At 37.1% G+C, this 19,399-nt stretch overlaps 1 protein-coding gene across 2 annotated transcripts; it reads right to left on the minus strand.

The window, feature by feature from the left end:
- Positions 1–356: 356 nt before the first annotated feature.
- LOC131301291 (uncharacterized) lies at positions 357–13,452 on the minus strand. Of its 2 annotated transcripts, none has more exons than XM_058327489.1 (12): positions 12,679–13,452; positions 8,682–8,798; positions 8,379–8,571; positions 7,793–7,959; positions 7,473–7,647; positions 6,532–6,593; positions 4,566–4,647; positions 3,113–3,170; positions 2,734–2,879; positions 2,165–2,248; positions 2,003–2,073; positions 357–806 (listed from the first exon to the last, which is right to left on the minus strand). In XM_058327489.1, the coding sequence occupies exons 1-12, from the start codon at positions 13,167–13,169 to the stop codon at positions 680–682; spliced, it is 1,773 nt and encodes a 590-aa protein (XP_058183472.1). In that variant the 5' UTR covers positions 13,170–13,452; the 3' UTR covers positions 357–679. The 2 variants fall into 2 exon arrangements, with proteins under 2 accessions (XP_058183472.1, XP_058183474.1); XM_058327491.1 differs by having other exon boundaries at positions 2,755–2,879; positions 12,679–13,448.
- Between the last annotated feature and the right edge of the window lie 5,947 nt (positions 13,453–19,399).

Here is a 19,399-nt window from a genome sequence, read left to right on the forward strand (position 1 = left end):
CAAATTTTGATGATCTGAGCCGCTCAATGTGATCAGAACGTGATTTTAAAGGTACTTGGGAAAAATCAGCAAAAAAAAAGACCGGAAAGGGCTTGATCCGAACAATTTCGAACAGTTTTTTATTGAACGGTTCAAATAAAAACTGTTTAAATCAAACCTTTCCCGGTGATTTTTTTTGCTAATTTCTCGCGGGCACCCTTAAAATCACATTCTGCACACATTGAACGGTTCGGATTATAAAAATTTGATCGGGAACTATGAGATTGAGATTATTGGTGTTTTTTTAGAGTGTCCCTTGAACCGTTCAATATATATATATATATATATATATATATATATATATATATATATATATATTTGAACAGGCATATTGCATGGTTAAAACCTTCATATACTTGCATTCAATCTGTTAGATATATGTATGTCAGTGTCATGGCTTGTGCTTTAACAAAAGCACAAATGTGGACATGAAGCTGGCAAACCTCTCTCTTCTATTCTTACACTAAACTGTCCAAAAACATGTAGTGGTTACAAACAACCTACTCCCTTAGTGGCCAAGTATATTTACAAACAACAAGAAAGCCACATCTCATTTCAAACAAGAACTGACAAGGTTAAGGTTCACTAAATATACCCTAAAGAGGAAAGTGGAAAGCTGGGGGGTTCGTGCAATATCTGATCAGCCGTTTTCTTGATTTGGTTGAGGCAAACGCCTATCGTCAACAGCTTGGGAGCTGAGAATTTTCTGAAGGGAGCGGTATTGCAGGCGAACACTCTCCCCAGTACCCATAATCTTAAGCAAATACCTGGAAAAATGGGGAAAAAATAACGGAGTATTACGAGAAAGTCCAACGGAGGTAGACTTGGGAACCATTTTCTAAGAACAATAAGATTTTAGGCATAGCATAGAATTGGCAATAACAGATGAGGCAAGGGGAAGCATTGAGGTTTTATTTTCAATCATTTCCCTCAAAATTATGTGTTCATTGTAGATCTCATTGATTTATCTTCACTGAGAGAAGAACTCTCAGAGAACTGATTTGGCCTTAATGGTCTCAACATGAACCGATTAGTCTGCCTTGATGGAGTTGGTTCAGGGATGAAAATGTAAGAGTTGAACATAGTGTTGACGCCTATCTAGCACTAGTATGGAAATGCGATACGAAATGAACATGACACCGACGCTGTGACACATAAATTTCAATGGAAGGCACGACAAATCGGGGAGTCAGGACTCAAAGCCAATATATTTCAATGTATTTTCATCCTATACAGGATGCTAAAATGAAAATATAAAAAAGTTAACTTTCATTTTAACAAAAAAAAAACGCATACTATAATCACAAATGTTAGTCCATTAATTAGAAAAGCATTGCAACAAAAAGAATTTCATTATTCACAGGTGTTTATAATCTCCCAACCAAAATCTACCATATTGAAAGAAGAATATCCTAAGCCTTAACTAGAACCTACTATTACGTTTGACACCCCTTGACCTGTCCCGTGAGTGTCCATTAGGGTGTCCCAAGCCTGTTATACAGTACCTATCTCCAGAGTCCAGTGCGTCCAATTCTAAAAATTCAAGAAAAAATAGGACACTGCTGATTTGAGTGTCGGAATACTCAGAAATATGTCCTGAGAGCGTTGGAGCCCGACAAGTGTCTAACACGATCCGCCATTCATGACCTTCAGCGAGGTGTCCAAGCTTCATAGGTCTGTAGCATATTCCATTTTGTGGCACCACCAATCCAGCGTCGATAGGGGTAATCGCCCAACAATATTCACATTTAAGGCACCAGTAAATGGGAGAGATCTAATTTATTCAGGGAAGATCCAAAAGACGCCAAAAGAATGCGGAAATGCGGAGAAAGACATGATGACCTATGATGCTACCTAGAAAGTGGCAAAAGAAAAGAAAAGATTCACCAACCCAATAAAATCACCTCTAAAACTTCTGAACCTCAAAAAGTTAAACATCTATTTGAGTTGAAGGACAACTTACCAGCCATTAAGACATTGTGAAGTTATTATTGCTTCCTTTCCAACAAATTTATCCGGTGTTCTCCTATTTCCCTGCACAACAGAGTTATTTAGCACTTCCTCCATGTCAACAAGAACTACACCAAGTGTATATGGTTGCGAGTAGGAAAGATAGATAACTCACCTTGATTACCACTTTCTCATTCACTGCAAAGGGATACTGCACCCCTTTCTGTACCCCATCATCACCACCAGTATCCCCATTGTCCTGAATAACATTTTTTGTCTCATCAAAAGTAGTTCTATGACCAAATTAGTTATACTATTATGGGTTTGACTGTTTCTCTTATGAAAACACTTTTATGCCCCCACCGACTCCACCCCATGCGGCCCGCGGCAAAATACAACACATTTGACTGTATTGATGTAATAACTTGATTTGCTTCAAATGCTTCTATTTCTTGCAAAATTCCAATGATTGCATGCAATGTTTGACAAGAGTTATGTCCAAAACATTAATTGAAAAAGTTCTAAGAATCAATGCCTTGAATGCAAATCAAGGGTCAAGCTTAACATCCTCCATATGTAACAAGGAGAGATTATCCCTTCAGCTTATTATCCCGAAATGTAGATTATTAGCTTTCGAAATATCAGAAAGATGAGAGATTACTTATAGTTCATGGATGAGAACACAATTTATGACTGAGCAAAGTTGTTTGCTTATTGTTCATGGATGAGAAAGTAAAGCTATACGCATTTATATGAATAATGTACTCTGTTTTGTGTCTTCGCTGTATCCATGCGGTCAACCATTTCTTTGCGACGTTTTCGAAGAGCTGCATTGTGAAAAAGTCTCCTCTCATCCTCATGCTTCACAGTTGCAGCGGCAGCTCTCAGAGCTGTGGACAATATCATTTTTGAGGGTTGGATGAACAGGCTAAATATACAAAACAGTGAGAAATGGATTTAAAAAAGGAAAATGCTGAAAATAGAGCATTGATAGTAAAGAGTATATTGAAGTCTGTGAATGTGTAGATATCTGTGAAATGAGTGTTGAAATTCTAACCATCTTGCCATTCTATTGAGTATTACAATCAGCAAAACCGTGGAAAAACAAAACCCTGAAATGTACCATGATTAGGGATCAAAGAACTGCCCTCGATTTCTGCACTGCACAGAGCGCACCTTGACTGTCATGCAGACATATAAATTTAGTTTCCATTACACCAGACAACTCATCATTCTTTATGGAAGTATCAAAGAGATCTATATAAACAAAACATGAAGGGATTTATCATCACGTGTCTCACGTAATTTAGATGCAAGATACTATTAATATCAAGTAGCCAATTTCTGACAACAATTCTAAAACGAGTCTCTTATTTGATAGAATTAAGTGGGCTCCATTTCTCAAATTTCTTAAGAAAAAAAACCAATAACACCCAATAGGTGGCTTACCTGTAACAGAGCCAAATCCTTTACAAAATTCCCCTTTCTCAACTGTAAGTTACCTTATATCGCTACGGTTTGGCCTAGAGTCAGTTCCACAGACGCATCTGGGAACTAACATTAATTTCCTCACCTCTAGGAAGCATTAAATGTTGAAGGTCAACTCGCTCAAAGTAATCTGCCCATCCAACATATGATTCACAAAATCTCATCAAAAGTTTCAACCATATGGATAGTACTCACTAAACAACTTCCAAAAACACATGAAAGTGAATTGTCATTTCTTTCTTCTTCATCTTTCCTCTTTCTTCAATCTTTTTCCTCTGATGGGGGTAGATTAGTTTGTCAGTGTACGTAGCATAACACAGATTTGGTAACAAGTTTCATTTGCTCATGTAGACAAAAACAGAGCATTTCGCTGATTTAACATTATAGACCTGGTTGAGAAACCCAACGGCTTCCTGCTTAACACAAGATTATAGACTCAAAAGTACTCTTAGCTAAGACCCCTATAGAAGGACGGTAACCAGATCTGCTATCTTGATGCAGGGGCACTATCCAAGACAACAAACATTTAGGCAATGTGCTTGCCGTACTATAGCCATAACCACTACCTATAAGGATTGATGGAGGTTGAGGTTTCACAAGTTATTGCAGGATGGTATTTTAAGAAAAATACAGTAGTCAAAATATATTGCAAGATAATCCGCAATATATCTTTGTTTCATTAATGAGAAGTCTATCAATAGATATATCACAATACTTTCCAATAAATCAGCAATATTGTGTCAATTTTGCTATAAATCTATGATATTACGTCCATACATGAATTGCATTGCAAATCCCCCATATTTTATGAATGTAAGGATGTGCAACATTTTACTACTTGTATTACCAGTCCAAACATAAAAGACACAGCTTTGTGCAAACATGATGTACCGCAATATAGCTTTTAAGGATCACACTAAAGCTTGTACAGATAATCTTTTCTAAATCTATGGAGACTAATTTATCAATATCTGAAGCCGTTAATGCCATTATGAAAACTGAATGTTAACAAAACCTGCAAAATGCAACTTTCAAGGAAGTAACATCTAGAACTTCCAAAATGAATTGCTCAAGAAACCACTGCCTACCGTCTCTATGACCTTCTTCAGCATACCGCCACCAAATGAATGTCCACATGAAACAACCATGGCATCGTCAAGGAATGCACCACTGAATGAGTACAACAAAAAGAGAATGACGGAAACATAATTCAGTTCTTATTAGAACCTGAGATACTTAGTTAAGAAGATAAAAGACATTGACAAATGTTGAGAATTGAGCACAAACAAGTCTACTAAGTTTATAAGAAACGAGTTTCCACAATCCAAGGATGTAATTCTTTCAGAAGCTAAGGCATGTGTAAGCCCACTTCAGACTCACAGAAGCAATGGTTGCAAGTTGCAACATCAATGTAAATCCCATTCTTCATTTCCTAATCGAACCAAAATCAGACACAACTTGAGTAGTCCTTATGTAAGACAACTTTAGAAAACACAGAGCACGGGTCTATACAATTGGTTTTGTGACAGCTAGGGTCACAAAAACCAAGACAGTACGAGGTAAATCTTGAAAAGAAGAAAGGTTATAGGGTTGCTATCCCAAAAAGCAATGAAATTGGCTCAATTCAGAAACTTTATAGTTGCACTATGGATGGTTTTCCCAGACAACAGTTAATTTAAGATTCATGTATGAACAGAAGGTCAAGTGGCAGGAAGCCAACTGTCCCTAATCCTGTGATTCTTATGGCATCCAGCATGAACTGCACCAAAGTCCAAGCTTGGCAAAGTCCACTTCCACCCCTTGTGGTTTTGGTCATGTGCAGATACACCCCCTGTGGTTTAAAAGTGTGCACATAACCTCCAGTGGTTTTAAAATTGTGGGGATAGACCCCCTGCCGTCATGTTTTCCATCCATTTTAACGGAGGTGTATCTTACATGCCTCTAGAATGTAATCTAAGTCGTTCATAATGTATTAAATAAAAAATAGAGTATCTCTGTAAAAATTCATCTCGATCAAGCATAAATAACCCAATGATCAAATTTGTGGTAAATTCAAATTGGAAATTTTAATTTCATAACAAAATCGATTCGACCATGAACTTTTCATTTTTTGATTGACTTGAATTTTGGCATAGATGTAGTACTTGTCAAACTCTACAATATCAACGGTTTGGATTCAATTTTTGGTATAGGGGATGGTGTGGTTAGATTTAAAAAAGAAGGATCAAGGGAGATGGTGAGGGTATATCGGTCTTTTAATGTTGTGTCCGTTAATATGGATGAAAAACATGACAGCAGGGGGTCTATCCGCACATTTTCAAAACCACGGGAGGTTATGTGCACACTTTTAAAACATAGGGGGTGTATCTGCACATGGCCCATAACACAGGGGGTCAAAGTGGACTTTGCCCTAAAAAATAAATAAACACACATTCCAATATGTGTAGGGTTTCCTGCATTCATTAGCCATGTATTTTGACCGGTACTTCCCAAATTGGCCCACTCCACCAACCTAATGGAAAGGAAAGTTGGAATTCATAATTCATCAATATTGATCTCGCTCGCATTGACATCTTAAGTACATATACCATCTACACACAAATACAAGCCAATCACCAAAAAAAGTGAAAAGCTAAAATGTATACACTTTTTTTTTTTATGAGTATACATTTAGGCTTTCACTTTTTTTCAGGTTATTGGCTTGTAGTTGTGTATAGATGGCATACGTACTTAAGATGTCAACATGAGTGACACATCATCCTCACAAAGAGATTTATTTCAGAAGGGTATTTTGACACATCATCCATACTAATGAAAGTTGCTAACCAAATCCAGGGTGGACTTAATGCAAAAGCCAATTAACTCATAAACTATAATGACTCGTTTCAAAAACCACGACTTCCCTTTAGAAAAAGGCAAGGAGCCAAAATCATGTATTCGTTACACAGTTCCTAACAAAATCACTTCCATTCTGGAACCTTGCTCCAGGTAGCTTTGGAACAAAAAACAAAAAACATGGAACCGAAAGCAATACAAAAATAAATTTCAACTCACGACAAAGGATCTGAGAGCACGCTTCTCAAAGACCATTCCCTATTTAAGTTGTCTCGAGCTACCTGTGATCCACAATCCAGAACTATCATTATACAAGGGCAGGTAAGACCATAGCGACACCAATAAAGCAACAGTCAAAAACTTTGTAATCCCCATATAGACATACTTAGATACTGAAGGATTAAGATAGACAAACTGACTAACCACTACTAACAAAGAGATCACAGAGAGTTTGTTAACAGATTACCACCGGGAATAATGTCTTAGAATAAAATACTCGAGCATGTCAATAAACTGGAAATCCGTGACAATCATATATGTATACATCTCTAGACCAGAAATTTGAGACACACAAGCACAAGCACAACCAACACAATTTCCTAAATAAAAACCACTTGTCTACATCAACAGTTACAGCCAAAGTGAATGTCACCGCAAGATAAAAATGCAGAGACAAAAAGCTTATCATAATCCTTGTGACCCAAAAAGATAGCTCGTCACATTATCATGGAACTACTAAGCTAGCCTAATTCAGTTCGGGTGAATTTAATACTGAAGATATTAACAAATAACATAAACGTAAAAGTATTAAATGCTTATTATCTTCCTCTCTTTGACATAAAAAAACACCTTTAACTAAAATAAAACACCTTCCGTTCATCTTCCCCTTTGTTAGTCTAACATGCAAATTATCTTCGAATGCCATCTTTTATTTGCACCGATTAACACTTAACAGAGCCAGAAGTGGAATGTGCAGTGCCAAATGGCCCATAATTTTCCTCCTTTTTGTCCCGACAAGTGACATGTTTTTACACCTTCCAAGCATTTAGAAGATTGCTGCATGTATTAGAAAACGATAACAGTTGCACTAAATTTGTCTTCAACTTTAACAGTGTTCAAATATTTTTTTACATAGGCCAGTTCTTTTTAAGTAGACTTACATTATTACTTTCCGAGCGGTTGCATATTACATCTTCCTCAGCTGAAAGGTCATCCATAAACTGGCTAACAGAGATCGGTACATAGCTCTGAGGAATGACATGACCAGCTGCCGCAATAGGAGAACAATCTAGTATAGCATTTCCCTGTGGTACTAACCTGAATGCCAATGATGTCCTAAAACAACAGAATAAAGCAATAAGCTTTCATAAGTAACGAGAAAATGCCTCCAGCAAAAATCTAATCGGAACACTAACATATTTTTCATCAGAACCAAGTCAATCAACAAAAATAAATTAAACAAGAAAACGGTAATCAAAACCTTCCACTACTAGTTCTGCTAGAAGAATAATCAGGGGAAGCCCTATATGATGCCGCAGGCCGAAGGCCAGCAGTGGCATGGCTGAGAGCCTTGCCTGTGAGAAGCAAAAGATCCCCAGGAGCTGATCCACCATCTGCTAGGTACCAATGATTATTGGGATCACAAACCTATGGAAAAGGAAAAATGATTGTCCAACATGATTTGCAGATAGTTATATTTAGAACATCAAAAATTCTGAAACCGTTATCCTCTGTAGCTATAATTCCAGATTTAGGATTAGGAATTGCTCCCTCCGTCCTTTATTGTTGGTCCTCCATTTTCATATTGGGATGTTTCCAAAACTTAACCTTGTAGGTGGTTATGATTAAAATTATAAACAAAAACAGAAGGGAATCCTTAGAATTCCTGTTTTGAAACTGAGTCAATGACATTTATGTAGGTTCCCTTACAAGGTTAGAAACCCCATAAGGGACTACAAAATAGGACAGAGAGAGAATTTATAAAGTAAACTTATGCATGATGATATCCATTATTTCTTCACCCAGAAAATAAGCTATTTAAATATAGTTATAACAGCAAAAGACACCTGAAGACCAGGACTATCAGAGGAAATCAATGTCAACAATCCCTTCTCAACTTCTCCACTTGGCGGTGGCTTGCCTCCCCCAGCATCACCTTTGCTATTTTGCCAGGACACAGTGGAGTAAGTTGCAACCAGCACTGATGAGGATACTTCATTAGCAGGCAATGGGTTGTCATCAAGTAAATGGTTAAAGACACTGCAGGATTTGTTTTACAGAACAAGCAAAAATGAGAAGTCAAAATTAAGTTGGGGACCAGAAATGCAGAAGTGAGTGCGTCGGTAGAAAAACCCTAAGACCATGCTTACTCGGTTCGCAAACGAAGATGCCTCGCTATTGCAGACAGAGCAGCACGAGCTGTCTTCCCCATGCATCTAAAAATATCAGCCATGCATGGGGGTGAAGAATCCCAATCTTCCAAAGCCCTATCACAAGAGTTAATGACCTTTAAGTTCACATATGACAAGTCTTACAAGAATCGCAATCCACTTTAATAGGAAAAAAAGAAAGATAACACAGTAAAAGTAGCAATACCCCACTATAGCAAACAAAGATACGAGACAAAACAAAGAGATGAGAACAAGGATAGCAATACCCCACTATAGCAGCTCGTTGCTTTTGAGAAAATAACAACTACTAGATACAATTATTCTGAAGCTATTAAAGAGACTTGTGGCATGAAAAACAAGAGAGAGAAGAAGCTGGATATCTCCTCCTGGTAAAAGATAGCAAGAAGAAAACAAGAACACAATCAGAACAAAAACTACACCAGCATTAAGTCTCCTATGAAAAACTGCAGTAATTTTCCACTACCTCTTAGGAGCAGCCAGTTACATAACCATAACCAACTCAGCTGGCCAAAGAACCAACATAAAATGGGGCTTAAGCACTTCCACGTGCAAACCATAAAAATTCTGCGGTACATGAGGTGGGAACATGATTTCTTAAAGGACTCCAAACATCTTAAGAATATTAAAGCAGAAGAGTGCGGAAAAAAAAGAACCTTCACTTCAGTGAAAAGGAATTGCAAGAATCTATTAACAAGTCAAGAAGTTTCCCCGTATCTTGACCAAGCCACACAATAGACTCCTCTTTTTCATACACTCTAGTATCGGAAATATTATGATCGCCAATATTATTATTGTTGTGATGGGTCAAAATCCGCTTGAGCTGTGCACATGACCTCACAAAGGACTCAATGGTTAAGGTAGGCATGTTTACATGAGATGATGACACATGAGCAGGGAAAATAGTGACCAGATTATCAAGGTTTCCTTTCGTAAGCATTCGATGTTTATAAACTAGTTTTAAATTATTTTTTACTGTGCAACTGAAATTGAAGAAATCCATTTGGGGGTGCCCTGTGTGTGCATGTGTGCATGCATGCATGAGCATATATGTTTCTTTTATACCTTCTCTTTCTTTATTCTTCTTCTTATCTACCTTCCCTCCTCTCCAGTTAGGTTTCATATGCTTGCAAGCCTTTTTCCAAGAACCTTTGTTTATTCCTTGATAGCATTTGCATAAGTGTTGAGAATTGAGATCTTCCTTTAACATTATTCCTTGACTAACCTTTTAAATCATTTATGCTAGGTTGCTCATAGGATTAAACACAATCTTTTGCACCATATCCCTATCGACTTTGCAGGAAGGGAGAAAGGTTGTGCAATTACATTCTCATTTTGACACATCTTAGAAACTATCCCACTGCAAAAGGCAAAATAAGATAGTTCACAAAATAAAAACCAACCTTCACAGACAAGGTAGTGTGCATACTAATGAATGGTTAAGCTTAGTAACATGCCATTGCTGTTGATTATGCCAAAAAAACCTTAAAGACTATTATGGGTGCCCTATCTTAAAGTTCTAGCTCCACCATTAACCACAGGCATGCAAAACTTGTGAAAACTCCCATAACTAGCAACAGCATGCAACCCTATGCCACATTTCAACCACCACCTATTTCTAGTTAGGGCTGATAAACAAACAAAGCTACTTGAGTTTGAGTTCTTGCTTGGCTCATGAAAAGATTGTTTGAGATCAGTTTGCTAAAATACAAACCAGAACTGAACATTATTTTTGAAGCTGCTTAGGCTTTTAAACCAAATTTGAACAAACAAGTTCAAGGCTTGATAATCTTATATTAGTTGAAAATTCAAGCTATTTTAGAAAGAGCTCAGGTGAAGCTCGTTTGCAATAGGCTTGGCTGATAGCATAGCTCTAAAGCTCATTAAGTTATTGTTAGGAGTTTGTGTTTGTTATTGTTGTTGAGTGAGGTTAGTTTGCTCTTTCATATTTTGTAACTCTCTAAACATATGTATTAAGCTCAAATAACATGGTATCAAAGCCTAACCTAACCCTAATCCTAGCTGACAAACCTAGCCACCACTCTGGCGACCAACAACCATTCGCCGGTGACCACCTACCTTCAAAATCAAACCCTGACAAAACCCTAAAAAACAAAATCACAATTTGGACCTACGACCTTAAACACTGGCGAAACCGTGAAACCCTGACTCCGATCACAATCAGAATTCAGAACCCTATGTGGATAATGTCATTCCAGGTAATAATCAGAAACGCATTGATGAGTAAAAGGACTTCTTCACAACGTCAATTAATACCAAGCTATGTAGCATGGACACGGATATGAACACGGAAATTCTAAAAAAATAGGGATATGGACAAGACGGGGGGTACGTCATGAGTATAATTATTTATATAATATATATTTTGTTTCTCAATTCTTTTTCCAAGTTTAAATTGCAAATGTGAACAAAACATACTAAGAAAGGGGGGTGAGAGCAGATTTCGATCGTGAGATAGCAGAGAGGAGATTTCATCATGAGAGAGAGGAGATGTCAATGTTCTTAGGATAAACCGTTAAGGGTTTTAATTAGTTGATATACGTTTTTGTATAGGTTTAAATATGTTTAAACCCAAAACTTTTAAGTAATAACATATTTACCCCCAAAAAAAAAAATAGAGATGCACCCCCGTCGTGTCCCCATCCGTGTCCCACGTGTCACCCCATGTCCCTAGCCATGTCCCACTCAAAAAATTAAATTTAAATATTGGACACGACATGTAGCATGTCCAACACGTTTCTAGCCGTGTTCCCCGCATGTCCCCGTGTCTAGACATGCTGATATGGCAACCTCTAGGAGTGTCAGTGCATCATAGATTCCAAGGACTTAGGCTGGTTGCGATATTTCTTTGGCATTGAGGTTGCAAGGTTGAAGAATGAAATTAGTTTATCTCAGAGGAAGTATGTATTGGATATTTTGGAGGATACTGGTTTACTAGGATAGAGACCCGTGGATACACATATGGATCCTAGTGTCAAACTTTGTGGTGACCACGGGGAGTTGCTACCAAATCCTGATCACTATCGTGACTTAGCTGGTAAGCGAAACGACCTTAACATTACGAGTCGTGATATTTCATTTGCTGTGAATGAGGTGAGTCAGTTTATGTCGGTACCTTAACTTCCACGCAAGGAAGCTGTTTTTAGAATTGTGAAGCATCTTGGCTCAACAGTACGTAGTCTATTTTACCAAAAATACCACGTGAGCGGTCACTTATGTGTTGAGGCCTTCACTGATTTAGATTGGGCAAGTGGACCTTCTAATAGAAAATCCACTACGGGATATTGTGTATTCCTTGGTGGGAATCTTGTCACTTGGAAGAGCAAGAAGCTGACTGTTGTTGCAAGATTTTGTGCAGAAGTAGTATACAGAGCTATGACTCACACCACATGTGAGATTGTTTGGGTGAGTCTTTCCTTGAAGAAAAAGGTATTAGTGTGCAATTGCCCATGAATATATATTGCGATAACCAAGCAGCAATCCATATTGCATCTAATCTTGTTTTTCATGAGAAGACTAAGCACAATGAGGTAGATTTCCATCTTATTTGAGAAAAGGTGGATAGTGGTGTAGTAGCTAGTCCGTTTGTGTCCACCGGTGCTCAAGTAGCTGATGTTATCATGCAACAAGTTGGGTCTCTGTGATATCTACTTCCTAGCTTGATGGCGAGTGTTAGGAGTTTGTGTTTATAATTGTTATTGGGTGAGGGTAGTTTGGTCTTTCATATTCTCTAGCTATCTCAACGTGTAAAGCTCGTCCGTGTGAGGGTTGATTCACACCCAAATCACTTTTCCTCCCAAATAACAGTTACCAAACTGAACTCGAGCACTCTCTGCTCAGCTCATTCGGCTAGTTTATCGGCCCTATTCCAAGTAGCTTCCATTGACTGCAGAAAAAAGCACACACATAATAAGAAAGGAAAGAAGGGGTTTTATACCTTCCTGCCCGGTAAATATAGACACCTCGACTCCCCTTGCCGGAATTCTGGGCCCTACTCCTAAAATACAACCTGGCAGCCTCTAACCCACACCTCATCAGTGCAGTATCTTCACTTCCCAGCTCAATGATCGCCGCATTATGCCTCATCAACGAACCCGAAAGCGCCTCAATCGCCCTCGCATAAACAAGCGTAGGCGCCCCGTCATAGGCCACGAGGTCTACAAGCCGAACTCGGGACAGCGGCACCGCCGCACCCATGGGCTCCCCACCAAAAGCAGGTTGCGACGACGCCACCGGCCGGAGAGTAGCATGATCAATCGGTGGTGGCGGCGGAGGTCCGAGAGAGAGCGGTAGAGGTGGTAATTGGTGGTGGTGCGGCAGCTGATGCGAGTGGAGGTGGTGGTGGTGGGTCGCGGTGGATTGGAATGGTGAAGATGATGAGGGTCTAATGATGATTGTGGAAGAAGAATGGGAGGTCGGGGCCGCCATTGGAGATGATCATTCTGCTACTGATGAATATAAACAGAAGAATACAACTTCAATCTAATTTCAAAGTAAGGATTAGACGAACAAACCCAGAAGGACTTGGGAATCAAATGGTGTGGACTTAGGGCACGCAAAAACGCGACCTCCTTGGGGAAATTCTGGACTCTCTCTCTCTCTCTCTCTCTCTCTCTTCGGTGGAAAATCGGATATCTGGCTGCTGCTGCCGCTTCTTTACTTTCCTCTCAGTTGCAGTCGCAATTCACAAATGAGCAAAATTTTCGTCATTTCTTCCCCTTTTTTTTTACCAGAAAAGAGGATCTGTAACGAGTAATTTACGGGAAGTGATTTTGCCATTTTTTTCTTCCAAACTGCACCCTCTTTATCTTATCTTATGAAACAAATTTCTATTAAACAAAGTGAACTGTCTTTAAAGAAAAGTACAGTGTCAAAACCACTTCTCTAATTTATTTATTTTTTTATTAAGGCTCGTTTGGATGCAGAAAAAAAATTATGGGTATTAGTTAATAAAAGGATAAAATAATAGGAGTATTAATTAATTAATAAGAGATAACTCATATTGATGTGATGTTTATATAGGATGATTAAATAGTAAGTTGTTTTAATGAGATATTAGAGAAGGGAGATTAAATAATACTTGATTTGGATGGAGGATTAATAGGGGTATAAAGAATGGTGGATGATATAAAAGCTGTCAAATGACCCTTTTGTTCTTGTGCAGTCCCTTAATTATTCTTTCACAATTTAAGCTTTAATATTTATTTCTACTAACAAATTAACAATTTAGTATTATTATTTAAAAAATTATAAAATTTTGTTTTTTTAAACAATTAAGTGTTCCAAATTTTAATCCATTTGAACTGGTGCAAAAATCATAATTTTCTAATCATTTTATCCTAAATAGTCATAATTAAATTTTGACTCTAAGGTTCTCGTTAATTAGCCCTAAGAAAGTCATAGAATTAAATATCTCTTAGGGCTAATCAACGAAAGCCATATAATTAAATTTAATTATGACCATTTAGAATAAAATAATCAAAAAATTAAATTCTTTCTACTGGTTCAAACGGATTGAAATTTGGAATACTTAATTTTTCAACATCTTTAGACAATTTATATATTAAAAAAATATGATTAACAAATTAAGTGTTCCAAATTTCAATCCATTTGAGCCGGTATGAAGATCTTAGTTTTCTGATCATTTTATCCTAAATTATCATAATTAAATTTTGACTCTAGGGCTTTCATTGATTAGTCCTAAGAGATATTTGATTCTACGACTTTCTTAGGCTATTCAACAAGTGCCCTAAAGTCAAAATTTAATTATGACTATTTAGGATAAAATGATCAGAAAACTAAAAATTTTCTACTGGTTCAAACAGATTAAAATTTGGAACACTTAATTTTTCAACCTCTTCATACCATGTATATATTCAAAAAAATATGGTTAAAAAATTAAAATGTTCTAAATTTCAATTCATTTGAGCCGGTGTGACGATCTTAGTTTTCTGATAATTTTATCCTAAATGATCATAATTAAATTTTGACTTTAAAGCTCTCATTGATTAGCCGAAGAGATATTTGATTTTACGATTTTCTTAGGGCTATTTAATGAGAGCCCTAGAGTCAAAATTTAATTATGATCATTTATGATAAAATGATCAGAAAACTAAGATCTTTGCACCGATTCAAACGGATTGAAATTTGAAACACTTAATTTTTCAACTTCTTTACACCGTTTATATATTAAAAAATATAATTAAAAAATTAAGTGTTCCAAATAAAAAGTCTTAAGATAGGTTTGAATGGAAAGTATGATTTTTTGGTAAAATGAAGAGTAGAAGTTGGTGGAATGGTGAATGGAGAAAGAGGATAACGAGGGATATTTTCTTCCACCATACCCCTCCACAGTTGGATTATTTTTGGGCACCTCAAGAGAAGCCCAAATATAATATCGAAAAAATCGTAGAACGGGGGGAAGAGATGAGGGGGTAAGAATTTATCAGGGAACTAGTGCATGCCCGTGTCTGAAGGAACGGCGCAACACATATCGGTCATACGCTTGGCGATATGGGAGAGAGCGAGGGAAAGGAATGTGTTGGTCCTGTAAGGATTTGATAACATTGTTACCTAGGGGAAATGATGTATTAGTCCTAACATAATTTGATTTGATCAAACAATACAATTCAAACGAAAGAGGAACAAAGTCCACAACAAATAAACTCTCAATTGGAATTCTTTTTAAAAAGTGTTGAATTCAATTTGCCGTGTCCCCAGCATTTCCCCAGACATGTCTTCACATATTGTTACCGTCATATCTGTTGGGAAACCGAATCCCCAAGACCCAATAATGACGCGTACAGATTAGACAAAAAAAATAGTAAAACCCTATAAAGCGAAATTAGGGTTCTACCTCAACTCCCTGCGACACAAACGCTGGTTGAACTTGTTATAGCACGCCTTGCTATAAACCACGAATATTGCTCGATCGTACCTTACGATCTTCTATCGTATTTCCTGCACGTTTAGAACATGAACCAAGTGTGGACTCTTTCGTGATCTGTTTTGCTCTCTCTAAGCCTGCCTCTATTTACTGAATAATAGAAAAAACCAGAATTTGACCTAGAGAGCATAACGTGTATATATAGGGCTACGATTGGGACTTAAGCAGTAATAAGTCTGGGCTCCCAGTGTAAATAAGAAAATTTAATCCCACTAGGATTCTATTTCTTATTTCACTAATTATAATTCACCCCACTACAGAATTATAATTGCATTCCCGTCCTTATCTCAATTATATTACGAGCTCAATGATATTAAATACTTATTAATCTCCCCACGTTAAAGATTACACATACCTGTTAATTAAAATAAATTACTAACAATCTCTCACTTAATCAACATCGTAACTTGAGGCTATCCGCTTAACTTATTCGATATGTCGGATACAAATATCCACCTGCAGGGTTTGACATAATCAAAACGCATAAGCTTACTTAAGGGGTATCATCAATCCCTACTAGGACGTGAATTCCATCAATAATTAACAGTTGTCATATACATAATGTTGCTACCCAACTCACCGAGACTATTGACCGTATAAAGATTTCACTTTTTAATGAATCAAAGTCAACAACATTAAATATACACCTCTAATAATTATTTTTGGATTAAGAGTATAAGTATTCATAATAACTATGAGGTTCCAATTGTCTTATAAAATTAGTATAAAGGCAATTACCTCAATGATGTCCCGTTCAATACACACAAAGTGTACTAGCACAATGAGTTAGAACTAGACTGTTCCATGTAGTCAAGACAGACCTACTAAACATTGTATTACAGTCCTACCGATGGTGTGTCCAGTTTCATCTAAGACTATGAACCATATCTTATATTTCACAAGAACTGATAATCTGATCTTTTGTGTGTAAGCCGAACTCTACACACCAGATCATCTACTTTATAATGGCGCGTACAGATTAGACAACAAAAATAGTAAAACCCTATAAAACAGAATTAGGGTTCTACCTCAACTCCCTGCGACACAAACGCTGGTTGAACTTGTTATAGTACGCCTTGCTATAAACCACGAATACTGCTCAACCGTACCTTACGATCTTCTATCGTATTCCCTGCACGTTTAGAACACGAACCAAGTGTGGACTCTTTCGTGATCTGTTTGATCTCTCTAAGTCTGCCTCTATTTACTGAATAATAGAAAAAACCACAATCTGACCTAGAGAGCATAACGTGTATATATAGGGCTACGATTGGGACCTAAGCAGTAATAAGTCTAGGCTCCCAGTGTAAATAAGAAAACTTAATCCCACCAGGATTCTATTTCTTATTTCATTAATTATAATTCACCACACTACAGAATTATAATTGCACTCCTGTCATTATCTCAATTATATTACGAGCTCCATGATATTAAATACTTATTAATCTCCCCACGTTAAAGATTACAGATACCCGTTAATTAAAATAAATTACTAACAATCTCTCACTTAATCAACATCTTAACTTGAAACTATCCGCTTAACTTATTCGATATGTCAGATACAAATATCCACCTTCAGGGTTTGACATAATCGAAACTCATAAGCTTACTTAAGGGGTATCATCAATCCCTACTAGGACGTGAATTCCATCAATAATTAATAGTTGTCATATACATAATGTTGCTACCCAACTCACCGAGACTATTGACCGTATAAAAATCTCACTCTTTAATGAATCAAAGTCAACAACATTAAATATACACCTCTAATAATTATTTTTGGATTAAGAGTATAAGTATTCATAATAACTATGAGGTTTCAATTGTCTTATAAAGTTAGTATAAAGACAATTACCTCAATGCTGTCCCGTTCAATAGACACAAAGTGTACTAGCACAATGAGTTAGAATTAGACCGTTCCCTGTAGTCAAGACAGACCTACTAAACACTGTACAACAGTCCTACCGATGGTGTGTCCAGTTCCATCTAAGATTATAAACCATATCTTATATTTCACAAGAACTGATGATCTGATCTTTTGTGTGTAAGCCGAACTCTACACACCAGATCATCTACTTTATAATGACGCGTACAGATTAGACAACAAAAATAGTAAAACCCTATAAAGCGGAATTAGGGTTCTACCCAACTCCCTGCGACACAAACGCTGGTTGAACTTATTATAGCACGCTTTGCTATAAATCACGAATACTGCTTGATCGTACCTTACGATCTTCTATCGTATTCCCTGCACGTTTAGAACATGAACCAAGTGTGGACTCTTTCGTGATCTGTTTGCTGTCTCTAAGTCTGCCTCTATTTACTGAACAATAGAAAAAACCACAATCTGACCTAGAGAGCATAACGTGTATATATAGGGTTACGATAGGGACCTAAGAAGTAATAAGTCTGGGCTCCCAGTGTAAATAAGAAAACTTAATCCCACCAGGATTCTATTTCTTATTTCACTAATTATAATTCACCACACTACAGAATTATAATTGCATTCCCGTCCTTATCTTAATTATATACGAGCTCCATGATATTAAATACTTATTAATCTCTCCACGTTAAAGATTACAGATACCCGTTAATTAAATTAAATTACTAACAATCTCTCACTTAATCAACATCTTAACTTGAGACTATCCGCTTAACTTATTCGATATGTCGGATACAAATATCCACCTGCAGGGTTTGACATAATCGAAACTTATAAGCTTACTCAAGGGGTATCATCAATCCCTATTGGGACGTGAATTCCATCAATAATTAATAGTTGTCATATACATAATGTTGCTACCCAACTCACCGAGACTATTGACCATATAAAGATCTCACTATTTAATGAATCAAAGTCAACAACATTAAATATACACTTCTAATAATTATTTTTGGATTAAGAGTATAAGTATTCATAATAACCATGAGGTTCCAATTGTCTTATAAAGTTAGTATAAAAATAATTACCTCAATGCGGTCCCGTTCAATACACACAAAGTGTACTAGCACAATGAGTTAGAACTAGACCGTTCCCTGTAGTCAAGACAGACCTACTAAACATTGTACTATAGTCCTACCAATGGTGTGTCTAGTTCCATCTAAGACTATAAACCATATTTTATATTTCACAAGAATTAATGATCTGATCTTTTGTGTGTAAGCCGAATTTTACACATCAGATCATCTACTTTATAAAATAAAAGACACACATGCACAATATCTATATAATAAAACAGAGCTGTGTTTGAATCCAAAAGATAACCAACGCTCTAGATTTATCCTCACGCCTACATAAATCTCTACCATTCATCCTACAATAGGATTTTTGTAAATACTTGATCCATCCAAGGGTTATCATAAATGGAATTTTGGTAAAATTTTACTTAAATCGATTTCCAAAATTTGATACTTAAACGTACCTTGTGGAAACCTACCTGTACCATTATTTCCATACCTCACGGCTCACGCTCCCCGTCTCCCTCGAACCTCCTCTCCCTCTCTCGACTCTCTCTTTCTCTCTTCGATCGCTCTCCTAGCACCACCGACCGGCGCAATCGCAGGGCTCTCTCTCTCTCTGTACCTTCCATCTCACGCTCTCCCTGCCTCAACTACCACTATGTATTCATGTAAGCCAAAATCTCCCTAAATCGGAAAGAGCAAATCCACAGACGCATTATTGTCGAGTTCAATTGATCAAAGGTAAATTACT

The sequence above is a fragment of the Rhododendron vialii genome, chromosome 9a (assembly GCF_030253575.1).
Source record: "Rhododendron vialii isolate Sample 1 chromosome 9a, ASM3025357v1".
Classification (NCBI taxonomy): Eukaryota; Viridiplantae; Streptophyta; class Magnoliopsida; order Ericales; family Ericaceae; genus Rhododendron; species Rhododendron vialii.